Below are 13,844 nucleotides of genomic sequence, written 5' to 3'. Positions count from 1 at the left end.
GTGTTCAGGAAGCGCTTTACCCACTGAGCCACCTTTCTATTCCCAACCCCCTGTTCCTTCAACTCCAAGTCAGCAGTGCAGACATTCTGTAAACATTGGCTGAGCCTGTGGAAGGGCAGATTTCACCCTTCAGTATAGCACCAGGCGATGCCCTCATTATCTAGCCTTTTGAATCTAGTCCATGGGCAGAGTGGAAGATACTTCTCTGAAGACTAAATAACCCAGATGGCCTTGGGGAGTCAAGGTCAGCAAAATCAATGAGCTGCCCACGTTTCCTCTAACATGCACAAAGTCTGCACCACCAGGCAGGCGTGTGCACACTCTTCTGCCCCCTGTCCCGCTGATGTGGTCTCTTATTTATGACACCTTCCCGTCTAATTGTCTTTAGTTGATTCTTTATCAAAAATGTCATATTTGGCTCCTCGCCCTTCCTCGATCAATAGGATGGCCTCCTGCAAAAATATATCAAATATATTACCAAGGAGAAGGAACAAACTGGGAATGTGATCAGTTACAAAGGTCATTCCCCAGGTACTGAAGAGGAAGAGAATGGTAAGTGCTGGGTGTCTCTCCTTGTAGTGGCTAAGCTGTGGGCCAGGTAGGAGCTTGGCTTTGGGTAAGTGACCTCTGACCCTGAGTCTCCACCTTCTCTTCCCTGTGGTGCATATAACACAGGGACTTCCCTCTAGGGTCATGTCAATTTGGCTCTTGGTAGCACTCAGCGCCTGCATTTGTAAGGCTTTTGTTCTAAAGGCTTGGTACCCTGCAAGTTCTTTGAGCAGCAATTCCACTCCAATAATTCATCACAAGGAAATTATTATTTTTTTTTAAATCCATGCACATGGACCTCCAAGCTGCTTACTGAGGAATAGTTTATAATACTAAAGAGGAGGACTGGAGAACTTTTCTTTTTCTTTTTCTTTTTTTTTTTTTAAATCTCGACCATTTTTTAAGATATTTATAAATATTTTAATTAAAGAATATTCAGATTTGGAAAGATTTCCTCCTCAATATTAGAAGGCAGAGATACAGTTTTTTTTTAAAAGAATGCTTGATCTCATATTAGAAGTTTTAAATTACATTTGTTTGTTTAGTGCAGGGGGTATAGACCTGTTGGCATCCATGTCGATGACTCTTGGGTGTTGAGGGAAGTATTAATAAAGTAGAATCGGCACGTTCCCATGCTTGTCCCTCTGCCCTGGTGGCCTGGCTGGTCATGCACTGGCAGACAATGGCTAATCTGTTTTTATCTCGTGGAGATTCTGACTCTGAACTCCACAATCTCTCCACCCAGTTTGCTAGGTTCCCACCTGCGGGTCGCTACCACACCAATCCCGTGCTTCAAATCCCCCACGGCCTTTATGGAGCACCTCAGGCAAACCCATGCTTGGCAGCTGTACTTTTTTCTCTCTTGAACCCAGACGAGCCTCTGAGTGAAGGAAAATGCAACACAAACTTAGTTCAGAAACAATGGTAACTTTATCTCTGGGCGCAACAGCTAAAACCTAATCTTGTAAGCCTTATTAAAATCTGATCACTCTGGTGGCAGTCTTTTGTGGACCCACCATGATACTAGGAAACTCTTGCAACTACATCTTACCCCCTCTGCTATCCTGGTTCCAAATGGAAGTCACCCTCTCCTGCTTCCTCTCTTCCTCCATCCAACCAGGAAGTCCCGCCTACTTGCCCAGTGATTGGCTCCTTTATTCATTAGGGGATTGGTTCACAAGAACAGCCCCAGGCTCATTCACAACACTTGGGAATCACTTTTCTCCTTCTATCATATGAGTCCCTGGGATCAAACTCAGACCACCAGGCTTGGCAGAAAGCACTATAGCAGCGGAGCCATCTCAAGACTCCTGATTTTTCTTTTTTCAGCTTTAACCATGTGTGTGGTTGTATGTAGGTGTATGCATCTGAGAGGACCCTGAGAATTCCAGAAGGGAGCATCAGGTCCCCTGGGACTGATGGGCTGCCAATGTAGTTGCTGGGAACCAAGCTCAGGTCCTCTGCAAAAACAGTCAGTGCTCTTAATTGCTGAGTCATCTCTCTGAGTCTTTGATTTCATATTTTAGAATACATGAACAGAAAAAAGTAATGCACACTAAGGCTCACTAAAATAAACCAGTATTTTCTATTTTCTCTATTAGTTCCACAATAAGAAAAACCACAAATCAAACTATTGTCTAAAAAGGCAAGTGGACTCTGCATGGTGTTTCCGGGGTCTTGATTGAGGGATGTTTTGAAAAGCTTGCTGTTTTCTCACTAGTATCTCACAACATTGCTATAAGCACATACGTTTTTCATGCCCATTTTATAGATGAGAGAGGGATCCTTAAGCACAGAGATGCCAATGAGTTGCCCAAGGCCACATAGCTCAGAATTGCCAGAAGTCGGAATTGTACTACACTGTACTGCTTTCTCTGTGTCTAGAATAGTTACATCAGTATTCCACAGGATGCCTATTTAAGCTCTATTTTAAAAATATATATTTATACATCTTAAAAAATTATGATTCAGCCCCACATTGACTTGATTTAAATAGTAGCAACTAGTTATCTGAAGATATTTGGGATGAGTAAGAGGCCTCTTGAAGTAAATGCATTTAATAAATGGTAAAATGTGTAATTAAGATTTTTACCTTGCAAAAGAAAACTCTAATTAAAAATATATTTTATCTCATAGTTAGGAAGATTTGGGTATATTTGCAAATATCTAATAGTGGTTTGAATGAATACTCAGTCTCCATGCGTACAAAAGTGTGACACCAAATATTTCATTCTGTCTCAGCCTCATCGATCGCCCAACACATCCTGTTTTCTGAGATGTCAAGAGATGGGCATGATGTGAATCTTAGAGTAGATGAAACACAAAAACAGCATGCTAGCTTTTTAGCTGACTGGGCCAAACACAATCAAAAGGGACTTTTAGTGTGTGTGTGTGTGTGTGTGTGTGTGTGTGTGTGTGAAGAGTAGATGCCTACGTCCAACTTCCCAGGATCTCTTTTTATGTTTTCTTAATTGTCCTCCTTGAAGTACCAGTGAATTTTCTGATTTCCCCTGCCTTGATGTGTGCTGTGTGTTAGCTTCTCAAGCTAGATCCTTAAGCGCAGGAGCCTTCTGTAAGTACTGGATATACAGGAGGTCTCTGGCACTGGCTTCATTGACTTAATGAAATTCCTAGTTTTGACAGGAGCTGTATGTAATTTTGCTCTATAACGATGAAGCTTACATCCTGGAGATGCTCTTGGGAATGACTGAGTACCAGATAGGAAGGTGTCTGACCTTCGTGTCCAATACACAGCAGCTCTGTGACCCCAAACTATACCAGTGCTTTCATCTGTCAAACAGGGGTGCTACTAATAGAGCTGTTATAAAGATAAACTAAGTTAAGTCATATGAAACAATTAGTCTGAGGGACATTGAAGCCCTCAATAAGAACACGAGCCATGATTATCATCAGTGAGCAGAGCTACTAGCCTGAAGTACTTTTTTGTGTGTGTGTGTGTGTGTGTGTGTGTATGTGTGTAGAAAGTTTTCATGTGATCACATAAGGACTTTAGAGGACGTTTGAGGAAGCCCTTAATTTTTGTGAGGATTCAGAACAAAGACTCTCCTAACATCTTTGAACACAGATTTGAACTTCTGTAACTGTCATTTATTAGAGGCTTGAAGACATGCACCAGGCTCCCTCTGATCCCAGGCTGATGTGTGTCTGCTCAGATAAATTCGTACAAGCAGCTGCACGGAGGCTCTTGTTCAAGCAAACGCAGGCAGAGCAGAGGCACCTGCTCATGTCAGGATGTAAAACCAGGAGTGGAATTCCAAATGAACATACCACATGCCCCAGAATGAAAATTTTCCTTTCTCATTTTTTTTTGAAACAGGGTCTTTGCTATAGAGGTCAGTCGGCCTTGAACTCATGATCATCCTGCCTCAGCCTCCCAAGTTCTAGAATTTCAAGCATGTGCTACCAAGCTTAGTAAGATTACCCCCACCCTGCTGCATGGACAGAATCTAAAGCTTGAGTGAGATTCGTCTCCTTTTATAACTAAGGCAAGGGTTGTGAGAAGTGGTTAGACATTTTAAATGATTTAACCTTGAAATAATTATTTCCCCTCATTTCCCTTTCAAGCTTGTGGATCAATTTAATTGAAGAGCATCTACAGCCTGTAAGGGAAATGATTAAAGAAAGCTCTGCTTCTATTCACAGACACATAAGTATATTCATTATGATTTTTGTCAAAAGTGTGCAAAGCAAACAAAGTATATGAAATCAATTGCATCTTGAGGTTGACTAGATTATAGGCGTCACCAGAGTCTGGCTCGGCTTGATTGATTCAGAGTCGACCTAACTGTGTCACAAAGTCACCTTTCTTAAAGACAGACTACCAAAGCTAAGAGGGCTATAAGAAATATACTAGCAAATACCCATTTTCTACCAATTAAAAGGAGTATATTTTAAAGTATTATATTTATTTTTAGTCTCTCTCTCTGTGTGTATATGTTAGAGATAGTATGTGATATGTAATATAGTATACATAAAAATATATACTTTACAAAAATTCAATTTCCAGTTCTATTCTCCTATATTATTCTTAGAGGAAACCTCTCTAGTGAGTTTACTTCCATGAGAGATACATTCTTCTCAATTCATGGGTTTCATATTCATGTATTAAACCAACAGCTGACTAAAAATATTTACAAACAGTTCTATCTGTACTAAACAAGGGCATCTCCCCCTTGCTGCTGCTGCCTAAGCAATATGGTATAAAAACTGTTTAGCCAGTATTGACACTGGAGTGAGGAATATAAGTTATCAAGAGAGTGTTTAAAGAGGATAAAGGATGTGCACAGGTTTCATGCAAATACTATGTCATTATATAGAAGGAAATTGAGTATCCTAAGAGGTTGGCACCCTGGGACCAATCCCCTTAGATACTGAGGATGACTTTATGACACAGTTGGGTCTACTCTGAGTCAACCAAGCCTGAGCCAGATTCTGGTGACACCTGTAATCTAGTCAACCTCAAGATGCAATTGATTTCATAGAGATGAACATAAATACATAGACATCAATATTATAATAATATATGTAGATTTGGAACTAGAAACTATATGCAAATAAAACTGTCCCTTTTTTGTTTTCTATCTGGAGTTCTTCCTAAGATTTTGTTAGAAGATAAAGGTCTTTTGATTGGAAAATTGGCAAATTCCCGACTTCCAGATCCTCCAGGATTCTTTCTCAGACTAATTATGAGATACAGTGGTATTTCTGACCCAGTCCTCTTTGCTTTCTATGTCCTTTGGAGTTCCACAAAGGCCAGCATCACAGTTTGAAAACATGTAGTGTGTCTTCTGTGTGTTTGTGTGTGTGTGTGTGTGTGAACTCGATACAAGCTAGAGTTACCTAGAAGAGGAACCTCAGCTGAGAAAATGCTTCCATCAGATTGACTGTAGGCCAATGTATATGTATAGAGCATTTCCTTGATTAGTTATTGCTGTGGGAATGGCTAGGCTTTGCGGAGGCAGTGCTGACCCTGGGTGTTCCAAGAAGACAGGATGAGCAAGTTATAGGGAGCAAACCAGTAAGCAGAGCTCCTCCATAGACTCTGCTTCAGCTCCTGCCTTGTGTTCCTGTTCCGACTCCCCTTTGTGAGAGACTATGATCAAGGTGTGAAGACAAACAAACCCTTTTTCTACCCCAGCTGCTTTTGGTCATGGTGTTTTGTCTCAGAAAAGAACCCTTCCTAAGATACAGGGTTTGCCTGCAAATGCGCCCTGCACTTGAGATCAGCTTTTCCACTGATCTCAAGCCTCCCTAGCTGGTTTCTTCTCACCACTGAGGGAGTGTTCCCAGCCTGGGGGAGGGGAGGGGGCAATTGGGGTGATACTAGTTTACCATGGGGAGTGTCTGGAGAATGGCCTTTCCAAAAGGGCTTTCAGACCTTTGGGGAAAAATCCAATTGATTCCACAAGATCTCTCTAAAATACATGGTTGTGAAAACATGCCTACCTGACTGACAATGGAAATGATCATCTGCTTGGGAGCTTCTGTAAAGTGCTCTGTGATGTCCTAGAAGGCTGACTGCAAGCCCTGGTGTTACCTCCAGTCTGCTGCATCTGAGAGACCCAGGAGAGCCCAGCTCATTGATACCCGATCCCCATGTAGACAGATAAGTAGTAGCAAGATAGTCTAGCCAGAGGGTTGAGATAATCGGTTGCCCCAGTATCCCAGATTCCCACCTCACCTTGAAACCACGGAAAAGCCTCCTTCCCAGGGCAAGAAGGAATGGAACAAGGAAAAGAATTCCTTTCCCAAGAAGGCTCCGAGACAGATCACAATGAGCCAGAGGCAGGAAAAGCTAACACCACTAGCCACTGCACACAAATTTGCTTTTGAAAAAATATTATTAGGAGGATGCTGTGGATGAGGACAAAGAGGAATGTTTGCTCAGCTCATTTTGATCTAAATTCACACATGGTCTGCCACATTTGCATTTATTTGATATGGTCACGAGGCAATCTGTGGTCTCTTGAACCTCTCTTCTATAGGGCTGAATATACTATAGGACCTATTCTATACTATAGGACCTATTCTATACTATAGGAATATTCTATACTATAGGAATATTCTATACTATAGGAATATTCTATAGGACCTATGGACTGTTTTGTCTCTGCCTTCGAAGCATCTCTGTAAATGAGGGACTGCTGGCTCCCGCTTACATCCTATCCATCCTATCGCTGCTCCACGCCTCGTACCTCCTGGCAATCAAGCTTCCGTTCAAGTTGCCGCTGGAAGTCACTGGGCTCCTGGCTCCATCAGTCTGAGTGATGAAGTAGGCATTTTTAATATTTGCTAAACAGGATTGTGGAGAAGGTGAAGTCTCGGCAGGGCTCCCAAGCGGTAACTGCATCTTGTTGTCTCAGGTTAATCATGTACCTAATTTGCCGATTATTGACTTGTTCTCGCAAAGGGTTTTCCTTGGCTTGACATATCAGCAGCAATCAGTGATGAACTGTCAAGCAAACTCGCTCGCTGCCTTAACCACCCAAGATCTGGACTTGCAGCAACAGACTCTGATCCGAGATTTCCTCTGATGCCTAGCCCTGAAGCCTGGTCACATGGTTATTTTTTTTCTCCCTCGGCTAATCTGTTTTGTAGCTAGAACCAGGGTTCAGCAAACCTGACACAATTTGTAGGATTTCAAATATTTGGCAAGATCTAGCCAGCCTCGGCTGTACACATACCATCCCCATAAGAATTTGAGTTGGTAGTTTAAGACTGATTTATTTTCTTCACTGTGTCTTAAAAAGAAATGCAATGTAGGGTATAAAAAAAAATGCTGCATTTAAAGCCCAAAGATAGCATCCTTTCCAACTGGCAGTGTTTGAGGGATGGTAAGAACTAAATTATGGAAGGGAGAAGTAAATGAATTAGCCACTGACACAATGCTGTCATGTGTGGGCATGGTGAATCTAGCAAATGAATGAGGTTCATAAGGGTTTATTTGTCGGAGTGAACACAGAGCAGCCACCAGGATTGTCACTGAGTGGAACTCACTATGGTTTTTCATTCATATTTCTTGTCCCCTTCTTCCAGGACCATCACCGACTGCTAGGATATGACTTGTTATGGGCAATAAGAAAAGGGACTTAGGTTTCATGTGCCACAGAATTCTTCAGGAAGGAGTGCACTTTCCTTCCTCCCTTTCCTTTGCTGAGGGGAACCGGCTTTGCAGAGGGCAATAGGTCTCTGTCCTTGAATCAGAAGATGACACGGAACAAAGTCTTCATTAACTGAAGATGAGCACATGAAGCTTGGATCAGAACCTCGGTGCTGATGTTTGTAGTGAGATAATTCTTGGGAGGGGCTGGGCTGTAATCAATTCAGTACTGAGGAGGGGGTTCAACAGTAGCTTTGGCCTCTGCGCAATGATATGCAGCAATCACTTAGCTGTGATGACCACAAGTATGTCCAAACATTGCTAATGGCTCTCTCCATGGGGGGCAGGTCACAGTCTTCCCTGGTAGAGAGTCACCTATTACCAGACTGAGCAAGAAACAGCATTTGCTATTTTAAGCCATTGGGACTGTCATTTTTTTTTTTTTTAAAGAACTGCAATGGATATGCTTTGCTAGAGCAAATACATATAAACCTTTAGCCAACAGGGACTACTTCAAATTATGAGTATTTTTACTGTCTTATCCTTTTTTTTTGTTTCTTAAACTTTTTTGGCAATGAAAACATTGCCAAATGTTTGCCAAAACAATGAAGACATTGTTCTTCAGTAAGAAGAAATAATGAGAAAATTAATTTTAGTTTTAAAGCCCATATTTGCATAATTACCTGCTTGTATCAGTGGTTTTATAACACATACACACACACATATATATACACAGACACATGAGGGGGGGAGGGAGGGAGAGAGAGAGAGAGAGAGAGAGAGAGAGAGAGAGAGAGAGAGAGAACCTTTGGAGGTAATTTTGCTAGGAAGAGAACCCTGGCCTTTGCACATGCAAGTTGAGTGCTTTCCCATCTCAGTTACTGAAGTACAGTGAAATACACACTATTTTCTCTTGGGCTTTAGTCTAGCAAGGTTTTCCACATGTTCACTGTGTTGTTCTCTCTATTATTATATAACCACAATAATGCTGTGGAGAGGGTAACTCAAGCAAAAGAGACAGTAAAGGTAAGGCGGACTTAAGGACACATTCTGGTGACCTGCCTTTGTACCACTGTCCTGCCTCTGCCTGGAAGCTCTTTGCTTAATTGCAGGACTCCCTCTCTTATGTCAGGCTGCTTCTGTATCTTTTGTAACAAAAAGTCAGTTTGAGAAAAAGTCAGCTGGGACCAATTCTGAATCTTGGGAAATTTAAGCAGGTTAAAAAATAAAAAAAGGAGAGTGAGATTCTTGTCTGTATTTAATATCCTTGGACAAGGGTACTAAACTTGTAGGCTCTTGGTCAGAGCAAGATACTCTATAAAATTTAAACATGGCCATTTCATGCAACACAGTCAATGGAATTTCATCCCCTCTCCCCTCCCTTCCTTTCTCTTTCTCCAGCTCAAATGAGTCACCTTGGCTAGACTGTCAATCCCCATAGAACTTATGTTCCTTGATAGGATATGCCAATAGAAATGAGAAATTCTATAATAGCTTGAGACGTGTGTTAGTCGCCTATCCCTGCAAAGAGCTCAGCACTGTCTCCTCTAGGAAATGTAGCTCATCAAATGGACATGAATGCATGTGATGACAGGGAGGGAATGTAAGGATGTGCACGGAGTAGTTTTCTCCCTTCTCCCTGCCTTTAAAGCACTGCCCTGATAGTGTACCTGTCTTGTGCATTTCTGGGCATCTATACTGCGCTATGCTTACTCGACCCTTAACACACCCTGCATTCCTACATTGGCAGTTAGACTGAAATCCCAGCTTCTATCAGCTCCTTGCTATTCATTTCCCTTCCCTTGAAGTGTATGCTGGGGCTGTCCCTGGAGTGGAGCTATTTTGAGAGGACATCGCTAGAACAATCACGAGCTTGGCAGGAGATGGACAGTGTGCTGTAGCCACAAAAGAAGAAAAGACATTGTCATTGAGGACGGGAGTCCTGAATGTCAGAACAGCGGGGAAACATAGTGGAGTGTGTCTGTAGCTGCTGCCCGCTAGCACTCAGTGGCATAGTTGTCATACTGTCTTCCTGTAATCACAGCTTTCCCAGGCTCTGGTATCCAGAGCTTGCAAGGCAAAGGGGAACAGCAGAGTCTGAGAAGGCCATGAAAAGGCAGTATTTTTTTCCCCCTAGCATGGCTCCTTGTGGTTGGCTAACTGAGGGGAAGGTTATGCTCAGTTGTGCCTAGAGGCATGTTCTTCCATTCCCAAGTCATGCTGATAAGCAGATTTCCACACTGTAAATCCTCCCTTACTCCAAGCCACTGGAGCCTGAAGGTCAAGGACACCACCTAACAACTTCCCAGAGTAGCACCCTGCTGCCTGGCCAGCCGTTCTGGAGTCGCCTCTTTCTCAGGACGAGAGTCTCTTTGTAGAGCAGCCTTCTGCTTGGTCAGAGACAGTGTTCACGCATCTCTGGATAATCCGTGCCTAGCCCAGTAAATTCTTCTTTTCTGGATGGATGGATGGATGGAGGACTCATTGATTACCACTTTACATATTGGTCCCAATAGCATGCACTGCATACGGTAATAAAAACCTACAGAGCCCTTCCCTGCTCAAAAAACAAAACAAAACAAAACAAAACAAAAAAACAAAAACAAAAAAACTCCCAAAAAACCAGAATAGCTCTTAGAGTACTTATATTGATTATTGCCAGCTATAAAGATAGGATTACAAATAAGTTTCATCTCAAGAGCTAACACTGGTCGATTGGTAGTGGCTGCCTTGAGAGCTGTGTGGAAAGGTATTTGTGTACTAGGCTCAGTGAGGAAAAGTGCTGTCATCGATTAACAATGTCTGAGACAAGGATAGGGTGGCCAGACTGCTTCCTGTTTGCCAAGGACTTTTAAAGCCTTAATTTCTTCCAATAGAATTTTCTAGATGAGTATCCTTCCAACACATTTCAAAGCCAGCTTTGACTGGACATCTAGGAGCTTTTTCCTCCACAGCGTGCCTCCTAAGGTACTTCATAGTTTTGCTAGGTTTGAGGCAAAATGAGGCAGGGAAAAAAAACATGACTTTTCTCAGAAAATGTAATTCTTGTTGGAAAAGAAACTCAAGCTGGGTAGGTGTTAGTGCAGTCCATCTATAATGAAGTATACCCCAAGAGGCAAGTCTGCAAGGCTGTAAGGGTTCCTGCATCAGCTATTAAACTTGTACCCAAGAGGGGAGCAAGAAGAGATGCTTCCACACAGTTCCCATTCTAGTGAGAAAAGTCTGGCCATGGTGACAGTAACCATTGAGACTGGATACATATGAGTTCCAGAAGGCAGTCTATGCCCTTCACTCAAACTCTGGCAGTCATCTCCCCTTTGGTAGCAAGCATTTCCCATGGAGCTCAGCATAGGTACCACAGAGGAATGCCATTGGACACTCGTTCCATACTTCACTCTTTCCATACACAAATATACATTACCTAGTATGACCTTAATAAAATGACTCTTCAACATTTGGTACCCCTAAATTAACTTCTAGTCTGATCAAACTAGGACCAACCTTAGTAGGGTGTCACATCTTTAAAAACAGGAATAATTCTTGTAACATAAATTTAACTTAAAAAAAAACAACAACAAACCAATCCTCAGTGGTTTTAGTTCATTCATTCCTATGTTACCACCTCAGCTAATTTCAGAGTAGTTCCATCACCCAAGAAGATATTGTGGTCCTGCTAGGTATCAGTCTCCATTTCCTGGAAACCATGCACCCACCATCTGCATCTATGGATTTGTCTAGCCCAGATACTTTATACATGGAAAATGGTACAACACAAGGCTTTTGGGCCTGACTTCCTTTAGCATAGTGTACCCATGCACACTGTATCAAGTCAAATCAATCCATTCCTTTTTTATGTCTGAGTAATATTCCATGGGACAGACGTGTCCTGGTTTGTTTGTCTAGCCATCCATCATTTGGACAATCATATTGACTTTCCCTTGTGGGTTACTATCAATGATGCTGTAGGGAATGTTAGTGTGAACTTGATAGAAAAAACACTTTTGCTTCTCTTTGACCACACACCTTCAAGAGAAGCTCCTCTGTCCCATGGCAATTCTACAGTCATCTTTCTCAATAACTGCCAACCTTACTCTGGAATGGCTGAGCCATTTTGGTACCAGGAACACACTGAGGTGCCAGTTTCTCCAGCGCCTTGTGGTTGTTTGTGTTTTAATTACAGGTACTTCAGTAGGTACAAAGCAATGCATCTGTATGTCACCTACTTGGTTCCATCAAGTGTGGCCATACCTGTGCGTGAGATGGTGGCAGTCCTCTTCTTATATAGACACCAAAGAGGGCGTCCTTCCCCAGGGAGATGTTGAACTTTAAGAACTGGGGCTGACTGATGTGAATCTGGGACCTCCAAAACACCCCTGGTGGGACTTCCTGTGTCACCCGTCGACCAACTTCTGCTTCGCCACTGTCTATGCTGCTGTTTTTCAATGACCAGGGCACTAGAACACAGGAAATGACAACCAGTCAATGACATTTGTATACATTAGTTGATGTTACATTTATATTTAGCTATATGCCAGAATTTGTTGCTGTGGTTGTTATTTCAAAATTAAGATTAAACTCATTTTCTTCGAGTGGCAACTAAAACATTGAGGATTTAAACAAAAAATTCATAACCCCAGGGTATCTGAGATCCTGGCACAGTGCTTTTTAGGAAACCCATTATTAATCTCTACTGATAAAATATAGTATGTTATATGACATACTCTGAGATGCAGACACAAAGTCTCACCCCACCTCCCATGTAATTGACATCTTTATTACTTATTTTTAATTTATTTACTATTTTTTCATATATTACATTCTGACCAGTTTCCCTTTTATCCATCCCTCATTTTCCCAGGCCCCCTGTGCCTCCCCTCTACCCCAGATCCACCCATCTTCTATTTCCTTAAAAAAATAGGCCTCCCATAGATATCAACAAAATATGGCATATCAAGTTGCAATAAGACACGGACCCTCATGTTAGACAAGATGAGGCAACCTAGTAGGAGGAAACGGGTCCCGAGAGCAGACAAAAGAGTCAGAGATACCCTCATTCTCACTGTGAAGAATCCCACAAGATCAGCAAGCTACACAACCATCAGGTCTTTGCAGAGGACCTAGCTCAGACTCATACAGGGTCCATTGTTGTCACTGCAGTCTCTATGAGCCCCTACGAGCTCTGGTTTGTTTACTTTGTGGGCTGGGTTCTCATGGTAACTGACATCTTAAAATGACCGGGACGGATATATTAACTTGGAGTCACATTTAATTTTTTTTGAAGCCTTTCTTTACTCTTTCTAGATATAAACAAGTCCAGCCTACTGTGATACTTGGAACAAAATCCAGTCCAAAGTCCAAAATAAACAAAATAGCCCAGCAGAAAATGAAGATAGCATCATCTGACACTGGATTGGCTCCTTCCTTACAGTAGAGGAAAGAATAGAAGCATCCTGAAAGGCACTTCTTTGCCTTGAGACTGGCACAAATCTGTTACATTCTTTTGGTGCCGATACTAGAAATTTCAAATTCCATGCACAGCCTTCCGAAGCACTTGAATAATAGTTTGGTTAAATGAAACAAAACACCGCCCCCTCCCCCCCCCAAAAAAAACCCAACCAACCAAATGCTTTTTCTTCCTTTGAATTTTTTACTTTTCTTTCTCCCTTCCTCTCCTCTGTCTTCCTCCTTCCTTGAGACAAGATCTTTCTCTATAGCCTAGGTAGGCACAGAACTCACTATGTATATAAGGCCAGGCTAACTATGACTAATAGCAACACTCCTGCCTCAGCCTCCCAAGTGCTGGGATTCTAGGCATGATCCAGCATGCTTGGCTTGCAGTGTCTATGCAGAAAGGACTGCTTCCTAAGAGTGAGCTAGCTTTCTGCCCGTACTTCTGAAGGTGCTTTTCTTTGTAATCAGGGGAAAATAAAAAGCAGAGAGTCAGTTAATTTATACCTTGGAGCATCATTTTCTCTGTCTCTATGGCGAGAGAACACATGGCCAGAATTTGGTTGCATAGGTGATAGCTGCAAAAACATTCAACCGTGGTAGGAAATATAAACGACTCACATCTTAGCATCTTCCTGGCTCTCAAGAGCTTCCAAACCAACCACAGAAAGAAGTTATTTCTTTCTCTTTTCCTTTCTAGGGGTGTGATCACACCAGTGGTCCTGCA

General features: G+C 42.2%; 1 protein-coding gene across 1 annotated transcript in view; it reads right to left on the bottom strand.

Moving 5' to 3' along the window:
• Tenm2 (teneurin transmembrane protein 2) overlaps window positions 1-13,844 on the bottom strand; it is a 922,633-nt gene that overhangs the window by 159,230 nt on the left and 749,559 nt on the right. The window contains exon 7 of the mRNA XM_052195978.1: window positions 11,918-12,123. Coding sequence (XP_052051938.1) covers window positions 11,918-12,123 — 206 coding nt within the window. The remainder of the gene's footprint in view (window positions 1-11,917; window positions 12,124-13,844) is intronic.

This window comes from Apodemus sylvaticus, chromosome 10 (genome assembly GCF_947179515.1).
Source record: "Apodemus sylvaticus chromosome 10, mApoSyl1.1, whole genome shotgun sequence".
NCBI lineage: Eukaryota > Metazoa > Chordata > Mammalia > Rodentia > Muridae > Apodemus > Apodemus sylvaticus.
The sequence above is the reverse complement of the archived record's forward strand: the minus strand, read 5'-3'. Positions and strand labels throughout refer to the sequence as shown.